The sequence below is a fragment of the Sceloporus occidentalis genome, unplaced genomic scaffold (assembly GCF_023333645.1).
Source record: "Sceloporus occidentalis isolate IW3139 unplaced genomic scaffold, rSceOcc1.0.p SCAF_6, whole genome shotgun sequence".
Taxonomy (NCBI): domain Eukaryota; kingdom Metazoa; phylum Chordata; class Lepidosauria; order Squamata; family Phrynosomatidae; genus Sceloporus; species Sceloporus occidentalis.
Genome location: NW_028316986.1, coordinates 49,799,702 through 49,821,024, shown reverse-complemented (window position 1 = coordinate 49,821,024; position 21,323 = coordinate 49,799,702). Strand labels below are relative to the sequence as shown.

Genomic DNA, 21,323 nt, shown 5'->3' with positions numbered 1-21,323 from the left:
GTAAGGAAGAGCCCACTGTAACTTGATAGGTCAAAAACTATGTGGATTCCTTTAATTTAATGGTTCTACTCAGTTTGGTACCAATAATAGATTTTAATCCCTTATATCTAGATAGCATTTTGACACTGTCACTCTCTCATATGGCTTTCAAATGAAATGAAATAATTTATCAGCCGTAGCTGCTCAATACTCAATACCGACTGTGGACCTTTTACTCCCAGGTCTTTGTATCTTTGTATTCCATGGATTTGCTCCACTCTGTCACCAACAGTGGTATACCCTTTTAAAATATGTGAGACTTCCCAAATACAGTTGGCCCTTTTCCCTCTTTTTCTGCTGTAGTCATTAGCAGGGTATTTGGTAATGTATAATTTATCTCCTCTTAAAATTGTTTCCAGGCCAATCCAAGATTCTATCATCAGCATTTTTGGAGGTAACAAACATTTTGTATGAATAAAAGAGTCTAATAATGTCTAATCTTTGTATTCATTTGTATTTTCAGTGAGTCTCTCTCTTGGAAATGGCATAGGGAGGCAGCAAAGCTGAAAGCTGACAAAATAGTTGGAACACTGATAAAATTTTATTATAATCAGGGTGATCAACTGATTGAACCTACTCTAAAAAATTTAATAGTAAAGTAATTGCACAGATGTTTTATGGTGTGGAAATTTGAGACTTAGATATCAAATCTTGCAAAGCCTTAGAAATATTGCAGAACAAATTTCTCTGAAAATGTTATGCTCTACCAACTGGAACTCCTGCAGTTTTTTTGTGTACTGAATCTGGCAGCCCACCAATTAAAATGAGAGTAGATTGTGCACAGATAAAGTACTTCAAAGAAATTGCCACCTTATCAACCAATTGTCTTCCAGCATTGTGTGTACATGGAAATGTGTAACAACCAGTTTTGGAAATCAAGCCTTCAAATTCTTTTACATAGTTATAACTTCACTGAGCTGAACACTGTCTTTGGCATGGATAGGAGGCAATGAACAGACTGGCTATTCTCAATAGATTCAAGAAAAGATTTACAATCAATTAGGATCTCAAAATTTTCCCCATGGTTCTCCTTTATGAAAACAGAACATTTTAGAGCCAGATATTTGACCAAACTCAAGCCATCTACTTTAAGAATTGCCTTCACTGAGCTACAATTTCAAGTAATGCCAGCTGCAGTTCTAGATGGACGCTATAACAAAGTGCTATTTGAAAACAGACTATGTATCTGCAGTCAGTCCCAGGTGGAGGACATTGTCCGTTGCATAGTAACTTGTCCTCTCTATAGCAATCCTAGACAGAAATTCCTAATACCCTTGCTGACAAATGGAAGTGGGAGCTCTCTTGTATATTTGTTTCAATTTCTTTTGAGTGATACCAACGACAACGGCGCTGTACAGACCGGCGCTTTGCGCCAGGCTGCACACATACTAGGATTGTCTCAGGGTGTCCTTTCCAGACGGCCCGCAACCCTAGTATGTTGTAATGGTGTCACCCTTTCTACATGGGAGCTGCCATTATGATGTCACGGCCGCACCGCCTCCACATGGGGCAGTGCGGATGTGACGTCTTGGCACCGCTGAAGGGGGCCTGTGGCGCCCTTTCAGCGGCGCTGGAAGCAGCTCCGAAACGGAGCTCCTTCCATCGTTTGTGTCGCTGGTGCAGCCTTTACACGGCTGCGCCAGCGGCACAAAGAAGAAAGGGGCCGAGCGGCCCCTTTCTCCCTTTCCCTGCCACTGTCAAGCCTTTTGCCGCTTCCCCGTGGCCTGGGAAAGCAGCAGATCGGGGCCTCAGGGCTGCCGCTGTGGCAGCTAAGGCTCCGATTCATCAGGGAAAGGGGCAGGTGCAGCCGCCCCAAAGGGGCAGTCTGTACACCACCTATGTAACAAATAAAGTTACTCTTTTTGCCATGGCTGCAGAAAAAGATTAGGAAGAGAGTTAAATAAAATTGCCATAAATTGCCATGGAGACTCAAAATATTAATTAGATTTTTATGATGGCAATGTACAAGTTTATCAATATTCAGAAAAGGTTTTTATCTTATATCAGTAACAATTTTAACTACATGTTAAATGATGGGATGTCTTTTGCTCTTTTGTACTTTTGTGCCTGTTGTTTTAAATGTTTTGTGTATTTGATAAGCTTTTCATCATGATCTTTGGCTCGAATAATAAGCGATTTGATTGATTGACTGACTGACTGATTGACTGACTACAAATAACTGAATTCAAGCAGTTAAACACTGTTTCATTAAATTCACTTTATTTTTCCCTCTAGATGACTCTATTAATTTTTGTACTTCTCTAAAACACTAAGTAATGAAATCTGGTCTAAACAAAAACAAAGTGATAAGTGACAGGATATTCAAAGGATGGGGGACTTCTAAAGCTATTTCTTTTTTGTACAGAAATAAATGTTATGCTTTATGTTTTATTATACACAATCACCAAAAGGCCTTACCAGTCTGGGGTCAATTTCTTCATTTAGAACAGCTTCATTCTTAATAAGGGCAACTCGCTGAGCAAATCTACAAGTCGATATAGCTTCCTAAGCAGATAAAATTTGCATTATGTAAGTATGTGTGCTAATAAGTATTATACTATTAATGAACTAAAGCAACAGTCTTTAAAACAGATAGCAAATTTTTGTTGTTGTTATCTGTCTTCAAATTGATTCAGACTTTCAACAACCGAGGTGGCCGAGCGGAGCTCTATGGGCAGCGTATTCCAAAGGGCCGGGGCGGCGATGGAGAATGTCTTCCTGGAAGTGGAGACAAGCCTAGCCCCGGGAACCCTAAGTAGTTGCTGCCCAGATGTTCTGAGGGTGCGGGACGGAATATACGGGGAGAGGCGGTCCTTCAGGTATCCTGGGCCCAAGCCATTTAGGGCTTTATAGGTCATCACCAACACCTTATATTGCGCCCGGAAGCGAATCGGCAGCCAATGCAGATCTTTTAGCACCGGTGTAATGTGGCTGGCCCTGGAGATACCAGTGACCAGCCTGGCTGCCATGTTTTGTACCATTTGTAGCTTCCGGGTTTGGTATAAGGGTTGCCCCATGTAGAGTGCATTGCAGAAATCCAGTCTCGAGGTTACCAGAGCATGTACCACAGTTTCAAGGTCCCTCTGGGCCAGGTATGGGCGCAGCTGGCGAATAAGCCGAAGCTGATGACAGGTGCTCTTGACCGTCGCATTCACCTGAGCAGTCAGGTGAAGGGACGAGTCAAGAAGCACCCCCAGACTGCGCACGGAGTCCTTCACAGGGAGCGTGACCCCGTTCAGGACAGGTGGAACCACCGCCATTCCTGGACCAGGGGAACCTATCACGAGTACCTCCGTTTTCTCTGGATTCAGCTTGAGTCGGTTTTCCCTCATCCAGCCCATTACTGACTCCAGACAGGCCGCGAGAGGAGAGACGCCATCCTCAGTCACTGCATCAGTCGGAGACATAGAGAAGATTATTTGGGTGTCATCAGCGTACTGATAACCCCGCGCCCCATGTCTCCGGATGATCTCTCCCAGCGGTTTCATGTAAATGTTAAATAGCATGGGAGACAGAATGGCTCCTTGAGGGACCCCAGTTTTAAGGGCCCTCTCATCGGAGCACACGTCTCCCAGCTGCACCATCTGGGACCTCCCAGAGAGGTAGGACCGGAACCACTGGAGCGCAGTGCCCCCGATCCCCACCTCTGCCAGGCGCCCCAGAAGGATACCATGGTCTATGGTATCGAAAGCCGCTGAGATGTCCAAGAGCACCAATAGGGACACGCTTCCCCTGTCAATGCCCAGACGGAGATCATCGACCAAGGCCGTCTCAACCCCGTAGCCCGCCCGAAAGCCAGTTTGAAATGGGTCCAGATAATCCGTTTCCTCCAAGACCGCCTGAAGCTGGATTGCAACCGCCCTCTCGATCACCTTCCCCAAAAATGGCAGCAGTGAAACTGGCTGATAATTATTATATACCAGGGGGTCGAGGGAGGGCTTTTTTAATAAAGGTTTTACAATGGCCAATTTTAGCTCAGATGGAAATTGCCCTTCCCTCAGAGATGTATTAATAATCCGTCGCAGCAACAAAGTTACTGCCGGTCCCCCCTGGGCTGCTAGCCACGAGGGACAGGGACCGAGAGAGCAGGTTGTCTTCCGAACACTTCTGAGGATCTTGTCCACATCATCGGTACTTACCAACTCAAACCGATCCAGTTTAACAAAGTCCACGGAGCTGCTCCAATGTGCTTATGTTGCTTCACAATCCAGGATTATATAACAGAACTGCATCAGTGTTATGTTTTAACAAATAAAGAGTAAAATTCAGTAGATAAACTAAAAATATTAAATCTTAGACTTAGACAGTAAAGTGAGAAATGAGACCACATACATCTATGTTTCTTTTTTCTACTGAGAGTGTTGCAATCATTGTGGTCATGCAGTTTCCTCCTAGGCTGTCTCTTAGCACTGAGGTCATCATAGAGTTCCTGTAGGGAATATGAGATCTATTCTTCTCTGACAGAGCAATTATTACCTGCAATAAAAATAGAAATGGAAATCTTTATGAAACTCTTAATTAATCTGCTCATTACCATTTAGACTAATTTTTTCTAAATGGGAAAACTTACTTTAAAACTGAGCAATTTTGTTTACTGTAATAATATGTGTGTGTGTGTGCATAAATACACACACACACACACACACACACTATAACCCCAAGACTGCTAGAATGTATTAGAAGGATGCACATCAACATATGCATTAAGGCAGTGTGACCAGCTACACATTGTTAATTGTTATGGGGGAATAAACTTTTTTTTTGGTACTGAATGAGACACCTTGGCTTACAAACTAGAAAATCAATAAAAAATTCAGTAAACCATTTCTGTCAATAAAAATATTCTTATGTACTTTTTGTAGTAAATAAAATAAATAAAACTTTTATTTATATCCCGCTCTTCTGTAGCAAGACAATCAGAGCTGGATATAAAGTAGCTCTTTGTAGTGATACAATAATGGGTTATTTCTATATATGGGGTAGACCATGGGGCAGCATGACTTACTTTTCACTTTCCTCTGAGCTATGCTTTTGGTCCTAATTAGTAAATTAAATTTGCCTTTGGCATTTGCTCTTGTTGAGTATTTATTAGCCAATCTCTGCCTAAAATGGAGTTAGCTGCTTTGTGGCTTTATGGATCAAGCCAAACATATTCTGTGCAATCTGAAATATGATTTAAATTTTATTGGCCCTATTGCCCACACCTTAAGGCAGTGGTTCCAAAAGTTTGGTTCTCTAGATATTTTGGACTTCAACTTCCAGAATTTCTGGCTGCTGACCAAGCTGACTGGGGCTTCAGTGAGTAGAAGTCCCAAAGTCTGGGAACCACTGCTAAGGTACTGTATTTTCCAGCCTCCACAGAGAAAGGCGAATGGCATAGCCACCTATCTGTCTCCAGGGTCCGTGCAGGTTCCTATCCCAGCAGGCACCACAGCCGGGCTCTCTCTCACCACCATTGCTATTTTTGGGCCTGAAAAGGTGATGGAGAAGCGGCTCCAGAGCTGGTCCAGCAGGAGAGGGATGGTCGGGCCGAGGGAAAGAGCCGGCCCTTTATGCCTCACCACCACTGTCCAGGATACTCTGCTCCAGCGGCTTCTTCTGCGGCGGGGCCGGACTGCAACTTGCGACACCCACCTTCCTTTCAACGAGGGGAGAGAGAGGAGAAGGGAGAGGATACCGGAAGGTGTGGTTATCCCCCTATTTTAAAAGGGAGGAGGAGGAGGAGAGGGGTGGGGGATAATGGGAGGTGTCGTTATCCCTTCCTTTTAAGGAGGAGCAGCGGGGATGATGGGAGGTGCAGTTATTCTCCTTTTTTGAGGAGGGAAAGCAGGTCGATGAGGGAATGAAGGAAGGAGGAAGGAAGGAAGGGTCCAGTCAGTCTTGCTGGCTGAGGGGGGTGACTGGAAGGCCTCTGTTCACAACTGCCAGTGTCGCCCCCCTCAGGGCTGCGCTTCTCCACTGCTTCTCAGCTTTGGCTAACCAGTCCCGCCCCACCCCCGGCTCCTGATGCTGCTCCGAACAAAGTGGCAAGGCAAAAAAGGCAGCGCTGAGGAGGCTCTTCTCTTTCTCGGCAGCGGCGCCCCTCATGGAGGCCTCGGAGAATCAGGAGGGGTGTCTTCGCCTTTGCCGCCTCTGGTTTCCTCTCTCCCCTCCAACCGACACCTGTCTTCCAGGCCTCCACAAAGGCCACCTCAAGCTGGCACGTGTGGGTGCCAGACCCCCTTAATTCGGCCTATAGTAGGCCAGGGCACTGCCTGCACATGACTTGGGGGTCGTCTTATACGTCCAATCGCCTTATACACCAGAAAATATGGTATAAGCTAAGAATAGCATGAAAAATTCTCTCTGATAGTGAAATTTGAAATGAAAATTAATCTATATCACTCTTTCATGATCTGGGAATCTCAGTATGTCTACTGTTCAAGCTAGAACTATAACACAAAAGCTGCATATGTCTCTAGCTTGGCTATTACATAATGATTGTTGGAACAGGGTGAAAATTAGAAAATTCTGTTCTAGCAAGTTGGGCCTAAGTGATATTCCCAACCAGAGAAAACCCACTGAATCAATGAGAACTTGATAGGTAATTAAGTAATTAATCTTTTTGTGGTTAAACATAAGATGATGTTTAAAGTTATGTACCAGAGAAAGTCCTAATCATTTTTGAGGGGGACTTTCCAGATGAAGGCCTAAATACAAATACCACCCTTAACTACCGTAGCCCATTTGAATCAAGAGTTACACCGGAATTGTATACGCGCACTGTACTAGCATAGGTGAGAAATGATGATCACTTTCCTTCTCCCATTGGGAACTATGCTCTGTCAGTCAGAAAATCCACAACAAATCCTACATCCCTAGGTATCTACTGACTAAAAACAATTGTTGGTTTCTTCCAGTTTGTAGCCAATTTCAGCATTATTAAAGGTTCATAGTAGTCTTGATGATAGCAAGCAAATATTCTGCTGAAGGGACAACTACTGATTTGTATAAATAAAGGAATATAACATGTCCTGCTGCCCAGAGGCTGTCAACCTTAAAAGTTACCTTAAAGATCACACAGCCCAAAGGGAAGAACTGAGAATTAAAAATTCAAAATGAGGACCTTCTCTCTCAGAAGAGTGACCCAATCCAAAACAGGTGAGTCAAAACTTCTCCAACCAAGCAGAATGTCAGTTATCAATACATCTGTCTTATCTCATAGAATCATGGAGTTGGAACTGATACCAAATGTCTAAGGGGCAGAACAGACTGCAGCAAAAGGGCGGAGTGAGGCCATCCTGGAGCTGGCCGCCCCAGAACCACAGAAAACACATGCCACAGCACCAATCTGTGCTGACACTGGCTCAAATAGGAGCAGGAAAAATGTACTTCTGCAGAGGGTATACTTTGGAGGTGTGTGGCGTGTAAACACTATACCCCTGGAGTGGCTGGACGCTGCCCATGTCTGGTTGGCCAGGGCGGTTTATGGACATCTTGGGGGCATGCAACATCTAAACGCCATGCCCCCAAGCTGCCCAGAAACTGGTTTTATCAACCAGTCTATACGGGCTCCTAGTTTATCCTCAGAATTCACAGCTAAAACTCTAACAGGTAGTTCCAGTTATCTGCATCAAAACATCCAATGAAATAGACTCTGCCATTCTCCAAGGCTGTTATACAGCAGAAATGGGAAGCCAAACATAATCAGACACACATTCTAGACATTAGAAAAGCTGATTTCAATAAACTTTGGGAAATACTAGTGCCAATCTCATGGTCAGGAATACTAATAGAGAAATGGGAAGGGGTCATGTAGGATGAGAGTATCTTAAAAGTGAGATATTGAGGGCACAATTTCAAACAATTCCAATGAGGAGGTAAAGTGAGAGGTGTCTACAGAAACCAGGATTGATGATTAGGTTGCATTTCACTCTTTGGGAATTTAGGCACAGCATGTTTATGGTAACTTCCTGATTGTGTGTTTGTTTCTACTGCTCTCTTCTTGCATCATGCATCCTTGCTTTGTTCTCTGGGATCTCATTGGCTCTCATATATCTCTCTCTCTCCTCTTTGCCTGTCTTTCATGAAATTTGTGTGACAATATGCTCACTAGGTGAGATGCTTCAACTATCCTGATACTATGTAGTATTCTTTCTTTTCTTACAATTCTTCAAAAAGATGAACCTGTGTTGATCCACAAGTATTAGTGATTAAAACTACTTTTATATACCTTACAAATAAGATTTAATTTGATTCCTTTCTCTGCTAGACTGGTTCAACTTCTGAATAGCAGATCAATTACATCTATAGCGTTCCTCTTATCTATCAAGCTTGTAACTCAGGTTCAAAACATACTACAGAAATAATCCAGTTTGAGACCACTTTAACTGACCTTGCTCAATGCTAGGGAATTCTGGGAACTGTTGTTTTGTGAGACATTTAGCCTTCTCTGTTAGAGAGTGGTGCCACAATAGACTACAATTCCCAGGATTCCACAGAACTGAGCCAGGTCAGTTAAAGCAGTCTCAAAGTGGATTATTTCTGCAGTCTTGGTAACTGCAGCATTCTTTTTAAAGTGCTCATTGTTTAATGATCTGTATTAAAGCATTTCTGAGTACATATGTAAAATTTGTTGGTTACTGAGATCCTTTTTCTTCCCCTTTTTGAAAATAGGAACAGCATTTGCCTGCCTCCCATCTGCAAGGATTTCCCTGATTTCTAGGCATTCTTGGATATTGACAAAAGCTCTGACATTACATCTGCAAGTTCCTTTCCTACCCTTGGATACAGTTCATCTGGTCCTGAAGATCTGAATTAATTTAAAATACACAGGGCTCCTTTAAAAAAATAAATAAATAAATAAAAACCTTTTTTTATGCAGCCTCTCACTGCATTGTTTATTCTATTTTCACCAGATTGAACATCTTTTTTTTCCTTTAGGGAGAAGACAGTGGCAAAGTAAGTATTAAACAATTTTGCTTTCCCTCTCCCACCCATTAGTATTTTGCCATTTTATCTCAGAAACAGATCTGTCATATGCTTATCCTTCCTCTTACTTCTCTAGACACCTTTCCTTTTCTTTCTCTTTGGAAATGTTTGTGATTATGCCTTCAAAACCACAATTTCAGGAAAGCCCTATCATGAATTTCTGCTCCAAGAATCTCACTCAATATTTCCTTAAGCTAGTCTTTATGCTTTTGATTGAGCTTCCATGTGATTACCTTCTTACAACCCTTCACACCTTCCATATACAACACTGACTTCGAATAGAGGATATGTTGGTATAACTGGAGATGTTTACTAAATATATGGTCAGTCCAATAGCAACAGTTTAGTTACAGATGACAAAATAAACTATTTGCAAAGTTCTTTCAGTTACAGCAAATCTAAATGTAGCCCTTTACATTTGCACATGCCTGAGTAGGAAAAGTGTGACTTTAAAGTTAAAACAAAACACAGTATAAATTTCTTCATTCTTTTGACTGTTTTTCTCCTCGAATGTGTGCTTCATGGACTGACACATACCCAGTTATTGTGGTTTATGAATGATTTAAAGATACCTTTGGAAAAGGCACTGTGCTCTTGAGCATTCCAAAATCAACAAAAGCCTACCATTATTCTTTATATTTACTGGGCTATGAAAACAATACTCTACATTGAGCCTTAAAAAAAAGTCCTCTGGCAGGTGTGCTGTTTATTTTATTTTATTTTATTTTTAACAGCACTCTTGGAAAAATGTTGAATAGTTTTCAAAATCTATTAAATGCTAAGGTGGAATCATAGAATCATAGAGTTGGAAGAGACCGCAAGGACCATCCAGTCCAACCCCCTGCCATGCAGGAACTCTCAATCAAAGCATCCCCGACAGATGGCCATCCAGCCTCTGCTTAAAGACCTCCAAGGAGGGAGACTCCACTACACTCTGAGGGAGTGTGTTCCACTGTCAAACAGCCCTTACTGTCAGGATGTTCCTCCTAATGTTGAGGTGGAATCTCTTTTCCTGGAGCTTGCATCCATTGCTCTGGGTCCTAGTCTCTGGAGCAGTAGAAAACAAGTCAGCTCCCTCCTCAGTATGACATTCCTTCAAGTATTTAAACAGGGCTATCATATCACCTCTTAACCTTCTCTTCTCCAGGCTAAACATCCCCAGCTCCTTAAGTCGTTCCTCATAGGACATGGTTTCCAGACCTTTCACCATTTTAGTCGCCCTCCTTTGGACACGTTCCAGTTTTTCAACATCCTTTTTAAAATAGTGGTGCCCAGAACTGGACGCAATATTCCAGGTGGGGCTTGACCAGAACAGAGTGACACTATTACTTCCCTTGATCTATACTTCTATTGATGCAGTCTAAAATCGCATTGGCCTTGTTAGCTGCCACATCGCACTGTTGACTCATGTTCAACTTGTGGTCTACTTGGACTCCCTTTCACACGTAGGCTCGTTCAGCCAGATGTCCCCCATCCTATATCTGTGCATTTTATTTTTCCGCCCTAAGTGAGGTACCTTACATTTCTCCCTGTTGAAGTTCATTTTATTAGTTGTGGCCCAACTTTCTAGTTTATTCAGGACATTTTGAATTTTGATCCTGTCCTCTGGGGTGTTAGCTACACCTAATTTGTTGTCATCTGCAAATTTGATAAGTATGCTGTCATCCAAGTCATTGATAAAGATGTTGAATAGCACTGGGCCCAGGACGGACCCCTGTGGGATCCCACTGGTCACTTCTCTCCAGGATGAAAAGGAGCCACTGTTGAGCACCCTTTGGGTTCGGCCAGTCAACCAATTACAAATCTATGTAACGGTTACGTTGTCTAGCCCACATTTCACTAGCTTGTTTGCAAGAATGTCATGGAGAACCCGTCAAAAGCCTTACTGAAATCAAGATATACTATATCCACAGCATTCCCTTCATCTAACAAGCTGGTAATTTTATCAAAAAAAGAGATTAGATTTGTCTGGCATTACAAATATCTGTATGTTACCTGTACAAAGTTTGTGAGATATAGAGTTGAAATTTTGTATCAAATAATACAAAAGAATGCCAAATTTGAAGAAATGCTGGTTTGGTTTAGTCTATTCTGAATATCTGGAGGGGGGATCTAACATCCTATTAAACCAGAATCAAAAATCTGTTAACTAATGCCTGACTCACATTTTAACATGGGTTTGACATGAGGCCACTATATTACAACAGAACACAGAATAGTTCTAATCAAATTCTTAGGGATACAAAGCCTTTCATAAAATGTATCTGCCCTCCTTCAGTCACAAAATAATATAACCACATTTCAACAGTTGGTATTACAATTGTTAAAGTGAAACTATATTAAATAGGAAGTTCTGTTGTAAAATGGCATAAGGGAAATTACATCCATCATATTGTTGCCTCAAATAAGCCACAATGAGGCACATCACATTCGTTTTCTGAATCAAAATTCAGTAGCCCTGATGCCAAGTGCAGCGGAACATGAGTATTCAAATTACTTCTCCAAATTACTAGTAAAATGAAGAACTAGAATTTGTAAACTATACCTGTTCCAAGTAATGTAATGACAGATTGATATATTTGGCTTCTGTCAGCAGCTGGCCTCCAACTCCTGTTTTTCCAACACGCTCAGAACCAGCCAGGTCCACTAAATGTAGTTTAGAGCGTCGAATGGTTGCAGATCCAGGTTCTTTGCTTGAGATGTGAATAGTAAAAATGCAGTGTGAACGTGTAGAAGCTTGATTCGTTGGAGTCTGTGAGGGAAAGAATGCCATACAATTCACACAACAGGACCAAACCTGCAGATATTCACAGATCGGTCACTTGAGGTCCAAGTGGCTTCAGTGGCTGTCAGGTTTGGCTGGTACAACAGCCACATTCCTACCAGGACAGAGAGAAATCTTGCTACAATTATTCATGTAATGGAAACTGCCCATCTGAATCTTTACAATATGTCACATTAAGATGGCCCCAAAGCTTTCGTCGATACAGAATATGGGGCTTTCCATTTTGATGATATATGTCAGTGATTGTTAGCTACACTGGTTATCAGTTTGTTTCTAAGCCCAAGGCAAAGTTTTGATGCTGACTCATAAAGTGCCAAAAGTGAAACACTCTACCAGGAAGGAGACTCTTCTTCCATATGTTCCTGCCCAATTGTTTAAATCATCCATGGAGACTCTTCTCTAGGATATCTGGCTACCTGAGAAACAGCCTACTCCCCAGTGGCCTCCTGTCTATAGAATGCCCTCCTAAGAACTAGATCCACCCAAAGGTCTCATTATTTACACATGGAAGCCAGACTAAGACTTTCCTCTTCTGGCAGGCATTCAGTCTTTTATTTGTTATATTCACTTCGTGAATTGCTCATTTGGTGAGCTGCTCAACTTCTGCCTAGCAGAAGCTTATTTTTGTTTTGTTTTGGCATTAGCAAAATATCTCAAAAGTTTAAGATTTTCATACTGGAATTGGCTATCTTATTATTTGGGGTGTTTTTATTACTCTTTGGCATGCTTAGGATGAATGCATTTGTGCTAACTTTATATTTTATTTTTAACATGTGAAATAATATACTTGTTTGTTGAAGCACCTAAACTGGGCTCTACAAGCTAATGGTTACTCCAGCTCAGACAACAGAAGAGCTGCCAGCCCCAGAAAAAAACCACAGCAGTGAAGACAAAACCCACCCAAAGGGTATTTTTACCATACATCAGAGGAGTAATTGACAAAATAGGAAAACCGATAGGGAAACACAACCTCCAAATAATCTACAGACCAACCAAGAAAATCCAGCAAATGCTGCTCTCAGCGAAGGAAGCTGTGGCAGGTTTACATAGGGACTACTAAACCCAGCGCCCAAGCACGAATCAAAGAACATGAGAGACACTGTAGACTGAGCCAGCCAGAAAAATTGGCAGTAGCATCATAAACATCATAAACATATCATAAGCCAACCTAGATATAGGCCTGGAACAGATGGGCCTTTGAGGTGCCCTTGTCACGTGCGAGAGTTGCCTGGTGGGTGGAGTGCCCACATGCCCGGCAACCCTTGCATGTGACGAGGGCGCTGCAGCTGCGGCGTGGCCACCAGACCAGGCGCATAATGGTGACGTTGCAGCTGAGCCTTTGTGCATCACAGCAACGCTGCAAAAAGGAGCCACTTCCGAGCACTCCTTTTTTGCTCCACAGCAGCGCTGCACAATTTGGTTGCTGCAGTGCTCCTGCGGAGCAAAGAGTGGCACCTCCCTGGTGCCTCTTTCTGGCGATCTGTACCCCGCCATAGAATGCTATTTGAAAACACTGAAATTCTGGACCATGCCAACAACTACTAGGCCAGAATGCACAGGGAGGCCGTTGAAATCGACAGACAACTGGACAACCTCAAAAGGAAAGAACAAACACTGCCAGTAAACAAATTTTACTGCCAGTCCTGAAGAACACGAAAATCAAGACTCAGTTCATGCAAATGAACATTACACAGGGTCAGGGATTGTACCCACTGACAATAGATTGCTAATTAAATAGCCACACATCTACCTCGCAGCGTTCCCAGGCATTGCATAACTGTCACTTGCTATTTGATGTTCTTTTCTTGCCTGTTTTATTGAATCATTTCCTGTATTGCTATGTATTTTATATGTATTATCATACTAGAGATGCCCCTTCCCCACCACCACTCCCTCTGTGTCGTGTCTTTCTAGATTGTAAGCCTGAGGGCAGGGAACCGTCCAATTAAAAAGATTGTATGTACAGCGCTGTGTAAATTTACAGCGCTTTATAAATAAAGGTTAATAATAATAAAATAATAACAGACCAAACACAGATTAACATATAAATCACTTCCTCCCAACCAAGGGTCACACAAGTGTGTGTGTGTGTGTGTGTGTATCCCACATACTTCCTTCCATGCCACCACCCTCTGAAAATGTCATCCACAGATTCAGGCAAAATATCAGAAATAAACTCTTCCAGAATGCATCCACATAGCCCGGAAAACCCACAGAAAACTATGGACGCTGGCTGTGAAAGCCCTCAACTTCACACTAAATTATATTGACAAGACTTGACTTTCTCCCCATCACATACTGTTTATTTCATAAAACAAAGTACAGAAGTAGTGTCTATTTTCAACCCCTAATGAGAACCAAGCCAAAAATGCACAGAATTATAGTCAAACTTTTGAAATCCTAAACAGGGAAGATGTCATAAAAAGTCACAAGGGCAGGAAAGGCTGACATGATACTGAAGTTCGGAAATGTTTATTTCATGTTTTAATTCCTCCAGATATGCCCTGCTACAACACAAAATTTCAACATGATATATAAACCAATAAAAATGTAAGCTGCTCATGGGATGCAATAATGGAACACTAACATAAGGGTAATACTTGCTCTCCTTTGGCTTTTTTTGCTCATACCACCCACATAGATGACATTTGGCATAAAGTAACAGAAACAGAAAATCACTTGAAAACATTGCCATTGAAACAATAAGGTCACTGTTCCTTTTGTGCATCTCCCTTTTGAAATGTCTAAAAATCCACTATTTAGCTATTCAGGCAACTTAAAATTAAAAAGAAAAAAAGGACAATCTTTAATGTGAACTTAAAACCCACTATGAAGCTTTGCTGGTGGTTTCCAAACGTTGCATGGTCTTGTTGAAAGCATCCGAGACATGTGTTTCTGAAATCTTTTAAGAGGAAGATGACAGAATGGGTCAAGTTCAGAAAAAGTATTGTAAATGTGTATGTATGTGTGTGTGTATTAAAACAACACAGATGGGATTGCAGTGACATGCAAACAACTTTTTTCAAAAAGGGAAATTTATGGTGTCACAAGCTACAGACCTGCAATCCTTCATGCTTCAAACATAAGGGGCACATTTTATTTAACACAGAATTTATACAGACTGCTTAACTTTGTTACATGTCTGCTACTGTACTTCTTTCCCCCATGATAATGGATTTGTTCAACTGCATAGTTTTTTAAACTATAACATGTCAACACAGGCTTATATCTCTCACATGCCATCTGAAAATACCCAGTGTGGTTCATTCTAGGTCAACCTTTGTTGCTCACTAGTGGTATTTCAATATGTGGATATAACAAGCCGTGTAGCTTTGAGCAATCTTTAATATCCCATCAGTTTCTGGTTAGAAAAGTGCTTCAGAGCTATTTCAGATTTTTATTCCCATACATTTCTAGTACTGTGGTATTATGAAAACTACATAGCTTTGCCAAAAAATCTGAACGAACACGGTACGAGATTCAAATGTTTGTGATGACAGGAAATAATAAGTAAAAGCAATAACACATTTTCATTCCACAAGTATGTGTATCACCAACATAAAATCTGGAAGAGCTGAATGACATAGGCCATTTTATTAAAAATATTTGGAGAAACAGAGGTCAAGTGAACAGAACAACCAATTATTCCCAGTATAACTTCTTAAAAAATGTTTTGTACCCTCAAAGGTCAAATAGCAAAGTACAAATTAGCCCTGCACATATTTCAAAGAATCTCTACAGGTTTGGTTTTTTTTTTAATTTGGATCAACAAATGCATTGATTCAGTCTATTCTTACAGCCTGTTCATGGGCTATATGGAGAAACTGTTGTTTGGAAGACCCAAGGAATATGTCAAAGCAGAGTTCTCTCATTCCATATCATTTTCTTTTTAAATAAATTTCTAGTTTTTTAGCCATAAAATTGATTCAGAGATCATCTTACGCTTCATGTGAATTAAAAAAAAAACACACAATTGAAAGCCTTTGCTCTTGCTGCAGTCCTGAGATAGGCTCCATTAATCTACACAAGCGTAAAGACAAGGACTCCTAATGAACCACCAGATTCAATCTTTTTACATGCATTCATTAAATTTTCAGCTTTTGATATTATCAAAGAGTATTATTCTGAATCTCTGGGTGTTCTCCAAGACTTACATCCATATAAAGACATATACAGCTGCCTCTTTCCTTAAAAAAAAAAAAACTGTGATGAAACACTTTTTAAAAAACTGGACCTAGTTTTCTCTGAGTACATTTCTTGAATGTAGATGATTCAGACTTTCTTTGAATACTTCTCAGACCTGGTTCAGACTTAGTTTTGGAAGAGAAAAGGCCTTGGTCACCTTCATGGGTGACATAAACTGGGAACTAGGCACGGGAATAAATACTGCTCTATTTCTCCTGAATCTCTACAGAGCATTTGCTATCTGCTATCCTTCTGAAAGTTTGACATAATATGGAACAAGGGGGCAATGTTTTGCCCTTCTTTTGGTCCTAGTTGGCTGTGTTCTTCCAGAAGAACATGCAGGCAGATTATTAAATTTCTCTGTCTATTGGCCTAGCCAGACTATTGACCTAACAAGACCTAGGCATCAGGGTTCTATTATGTCCTTGGAACTTTTCAAAATATTGTGAAGCAGCTGGAAGAGATGAGCTGCACTTTGGAGGGTTCAATTTCATTATTAGGTTGATGACACCATGCTCTGCCTTTTTCAAACATTGCCAAGACAACGTGATATAGGCTCAGTTCAAATAATACAGAGTTAATGTTTGTCAGTAGACAAGCTAATATGGAAATATGTTTCCATATATGATTCATATAAAGTAAATGTCTTTGTTGTGGAATTCTGAGCATCACTTTGCTTGCATGTGAAAATAATGCAATTGAATGATCCTGTGATTACTGCAATTCCTGGTGTCCCCTTTCTTGTAGACTGAAATGAGTACAGAGCGTTTCCAGTCTGTGGGCCATTGGTTTGTTTTCCTAATTTGTACACAGATTTTAGTTAGAGCAAGAACAGCTTGGAGCATCTCTATTGGTATGCCCCCTGTTCTTGCTGATGTATTTCTTTCACATGTTCTGAGTACAGCTCTACTTCAGTTTTTAAAATTGGAGGTTCATCCTCATATGGTTCTGCTTTAAATGAATCTGTCATTGTTTCATTGATTTTATATAGCTCTTCTGTCTATTATTTCCATCATCTTTTTATTTCTTCTTGGTCATGTAAGGTGTTCCCCTGATGGTTGTAAAGAATCACCACTCTTAATTTAAACTTTCCTTGATTGATTGATTGATTGATTGATTGATTGATTGAAGCTCAGTGGTTAAATGCCAGTACTGCAGCCACAATGTTGTGAGTTCAAGGCCTCCAGGTTGACTCAGTCTTCCATTCTTTCAAAGATCAGCAAAATTAGTACTCAGCTTGTTGGGGGCAATTGGCTAACACATTGTAAGCTGCTTAGAGAGTGCTTAGTTCATTATGAAGCAGTATAGAAATGTAAGTGCTATTGCTATCTTGTTGAAGAGAGTGAACAGAGTGCTATGATTATATAAACTAATCATGTGTGTGTCATTTTAGAAGAATTTAATGAGTAAAAAAGGCAATAAATAATTTGATATAACAACAAAGAAGTAAAATCTGGTGTTGTTTTCCTTTAGGTCATTTCTGACTTTTGGTGGCCCTAAGTTAAACCCACCATGGGATTTATTTGGCAAGATTTGTTCCAAGGAGATTTGCCATTGCTTTTTTCTCTTTCTTTCTTTCTTTCCTTTATTTATTTATTTATTTTTACTAAAAAGACTAGTAAGATACACATATGAAGAACTTCCTTCCTTTTGTAACCACTGCAGGCAGTTGATTCATTCTGTAAAATAATCAACATATTCCCAGTATTGTATGATTTAAAAGAACAATAAAGAATATTTGGGTGAAAGAAAAAAGTCAACTAACTGAAATTAGATGCTGATTTTCTTTTTCTTTTCTTTTTTAAAAGGACAAACTACCACATTTCTAAAAGTGTCAGGCCATCTCTTAAATGCCCAAACTCCTCAGTTTTATTATTTTAAGTAAAATAATTGAGACACTGAAAATGTCTTTTTACCTGTGCTAATCATTTAGGTATACATTGTTGTGTGCCTTCAAACAGTTTCTGACTTATGGTGACCCTAAGGAAAACTACCACAGGGTTTTCTTGGAAAGATTTGTTCAGAGGGAGTTTGTCTTTACCTTCATCTAAGGCTGAGAAGTTGCAACTTGTCACCCTGCAGTTTCTATGGCCAAGCGGGGATTTAAACCCTGGCCTCCAGAGTTGTGGTCTGTTATAACCACTACACCATGCTGGCCCTCATATATTTAGGTATACTCATGTTTAAAATTCTTTAAACAGAAGCGGCCCCTGTGCTGAAACCGGCCATAAACTTATATGGTCATCTCCAAATATTTAAAATCTTTACTTTCTACTTGATCATCTCATGCAAATTCTGCCAAAACTCTTTGCTGTAGCAATTCCCAAATCCAAGTGATATGATGAATATTGTATATGTACTGTTTCCCAAAATGAAGCAATAGAGAACCAGAGCAATAAAATCATTTACTGAAACATTTCCTCTCTCATTAAAATAGGCTATGTTTGCATTAAGGAAAAATGAATACTGAGTTGGAGCCTGGATTACATGCTTGCTTTGATCTAGCATCCTAACAAAATAAGATCTGTGCTTTCTAAAGGTATTGCACACTATGAATCATTATTTCAACCTTTTTTCTAGGTTGGATGATAAATACAATCCTGCAAAGAACTGCACAGACCATAAAGCCCCTTTCAGTTTGAAAGACATACTTAATTTTGAAAGCAGTATAAATAGTAACCACACTCTTTAGTTTAGCTCCATTTCATTTGTTTTGGCTAAGTGGCATAAAGAAAGTATAATCACCAGGAAATCCACCATTGGACATTTTCTTGTCTCAAGAATTTGCCAAGTTGTGAAGTGATAGCACGAAGACATGGTAAGGTTCTTCTACTGGAAGGAAATCTGCAAGCCAGGAAAAATTAGTACAATTTTCCTCACTATTTGTCTTACTAAAATAAATAGCTGTAACTTCAATATGTCTTGCTGTCTTACCTCTGGCAACTGAAGATTCAATGAAGTGATTTCCAAATTATTTTTTAGTCAAAAATCATGAAATATCATCACAGGGACAAGAACTGAACAGCCAGCCAGGCACAACACTATTGTGCCTTGGTCCTAGCAGCTGGGGAGAGGCCCTTCCTCCATTCCAACTGCTACAGCTGTGACCTCTGAAGGAGAGAGTAGATGTCCACATTTACTGGACTTAATCCTGTCCCCCACTGCAATCCCCTTTTCCTTGCGTTTCCTGTTTTTCTATATTGCAAGCCTTAGGGCATGGAACTGTCAAATTAACCATTTGTAAACTGCTCTGGCAGCCTTTGGGCTAAAGGGCAGAATACAAATGCTCTAAACAAATAAATAAAAACTGGCTCCCACTATTACTGCAGTTGCCTATTCCTGTGCTAGACAAATGGCAGTAGACAGAATCTGAAGTCTGTACAGACAAAGGAGCTTGTGTGGTGCCAATTTGGGGGGTAGGGGGGTAGGTGGAAGTTGATAGACTTTGAAGAAAGAAACAGAAAAGAAGCTATCATAATTACCTGAAAGGCCTCTATTTCCTTGGTGGTTGTGAAATGTTAAAACAACGCTTTGGGCCAACTGGTGTTTCTGAGCACTTTTTAAAGGCAGGCTCACACAGAGTGCATGACAGTAAGCCAAATTGGATGTAACTACTGTAGCCAGATCTGACTTCTCCAGGAATGGGCACAGTCGGTGACTAGTTTAACTTTACAAAAGCACTCCTGGTCACTGCAGAGACCTGGGTCTCCAAGCTCAGAGCTGAATCCCAGAGTACCCCCAAACTATGAACATGAGTTTTCAGGGGGAGTGTAATCCCATCTAACACAGGCTGAATCCCTATTCCTGGATCTGTCTTTTGACTGATCAACAGCACCTCTCTCTTGTCTGGATAAAGCTTCAATCTGTTTACCCTCATCCAGTTCATCACAGCTGCCAGTCACCAGTTCAGGACAGAAACAGCTTCCTTGGAATTAGGTGGAAAGGAGTGATAGATCTGGGTATCATCAGCATACTGGTGACATCTTACTCCAAAACTCTGGACATCTCCCAGTGGTTTCATGTAGATGTTAAATAGCATAGGAGACACGACTGAATCCCGAGGGACCCCACAGGGCAAGAGCCAAGGAGCCAAGTGGGAATCCCCCAGCACCAGCGTCTGAGAACACCCCTCCAGGAAAAAATGGAGCAACTGTAGAAAAGTACCTCCAAGCCTCATCCCAGAGAGGTGACTCAGGATACCATAGTTGGTGGTATCAAAAACAACTGAGAGGTCCAACAGAACCAACAAGGACACGCTGTCTAGTTCCTACATAGTCCCTGTCTAGTTCCTGCGTAGATCATCCACCAAGGCAATCAAAGCTGCTTCTGTCCTATAGCCAGGCCTGAAACCAGTCTAACATGGATCCAGACTAGGGCCCCTATGCTCTACTACATGCCAGAATTGTATTCTTGTTCCTGGCAGCTTTTGGAATCATGGTGTCAGTGTTATGTCAAATAAATATGTAGCATACTGTATATACTCATGTATGTCTAGAAATTTAGGTCAAAAAATTCACCCCAAAAACCTGAGTCGACTTATCCACGGGTCAGTGTAAGGACTGTACTTTAACTCTTATTTAAAAGACGGAACCAGCTCCTGATGAAAAGCAAAATTATAATATGTGAAGCTCTGACCCCCCCCACCCTACTCTCTCATCCATCCAGTCTTAAGAACAAGCACATAGAGTTATGTCTGCTGGAATTTTATAAGTTCTTTGACATTATTTTGCTTTGCTTCATCCTTTAGATCAGGGATCGGCAACCTCCGGCCTGTGGGCCGGATGCGGCCCGCGGAGACCTTTCCGCTGGCCCCTGCCTTCCCCTGCCGCTGCCGCCGCCGATTGCGGCTTTTGCCGCTCCCGGCCCCCGCCATTTTTTTTCAAAATGGCTGCGAAATCTCGTGCGACCCTGTGGTCGCACGCGACTTCGCCACCATTTTGAAAAAATGGTGGTGCCTAGAGGGAGGGCCCCGGTGCCGTCCGAGGCCCGATGCCATCGCTGGTGTCCTCCAGGAGGGCCCCGGCGGCGGCAGGGGGCCTCTCCGAGGCCGTCGCTGGCGCCTTCCAAGAGGGCCCCGGCGGCGGCGGCAGGGGGCCTCTGGGAGGCCCAATGCCGTCGCTGGCGCCCTCCAGGAGGGTCCCGCGGCAGCAGGGGGCCTCTCCGAGGCTCGATGCCGTCGCTGGCGCCCTTCAGGAGGGCCCCGGTGGCGGCAGGGACCTCTCCAAGGCCCGATGCCATTGCTGGCACCCTCCAAGAGGGCCCGGCGGCGGCAGGGGGCCTCTGGGAGGCTGATGCCATCGCTGGCGTCTTCCAAGAGGGTCCTGGCAGCGGCGGCGGGCCTCTG

At 41.8% G+C, this 21,323-nt stretch overlaps 1 protein-coding gene across 3 annotated transcripts in view; it reads right to left on the bottom strand.

The window, feature by feature from the left end:
- Nucleotides 1-21,323, bottom strand: part of KIF6 (kinesin family member 6) — a 248,852-nt gene that overhangs the window by 181,966 nt on the left and 45,563 nt on the right. For all 3 annotated transcript variants that reach the window (XR_016281700.1, XM_089529584.1, XM_089529586.1), the window contains 3 exons: nucleotides 11,555-11,761; nucleotides 4,372-4,515; nucleotides 2,458-2,544 (listed from right to left, as the gene is read on the bottom strand). Coding sequence is in view for 2 of the 3 variants with exons in the window: in XM_089529584.1 (XP_089385710.1) it covers nucleotides 2,458-2,544; nucleotides 4,372-4,515; nucleotides 11,555-11,761 (438 nt within the window). In the remaining variant the exon portion in view is untranslated. The remainder of the gene's footprint in view (nucleotides 1-2,457; nucleotides 2,545-4,371; nucleotides 4,516-11,554; nucleotides 11,762-21,323) is intronic.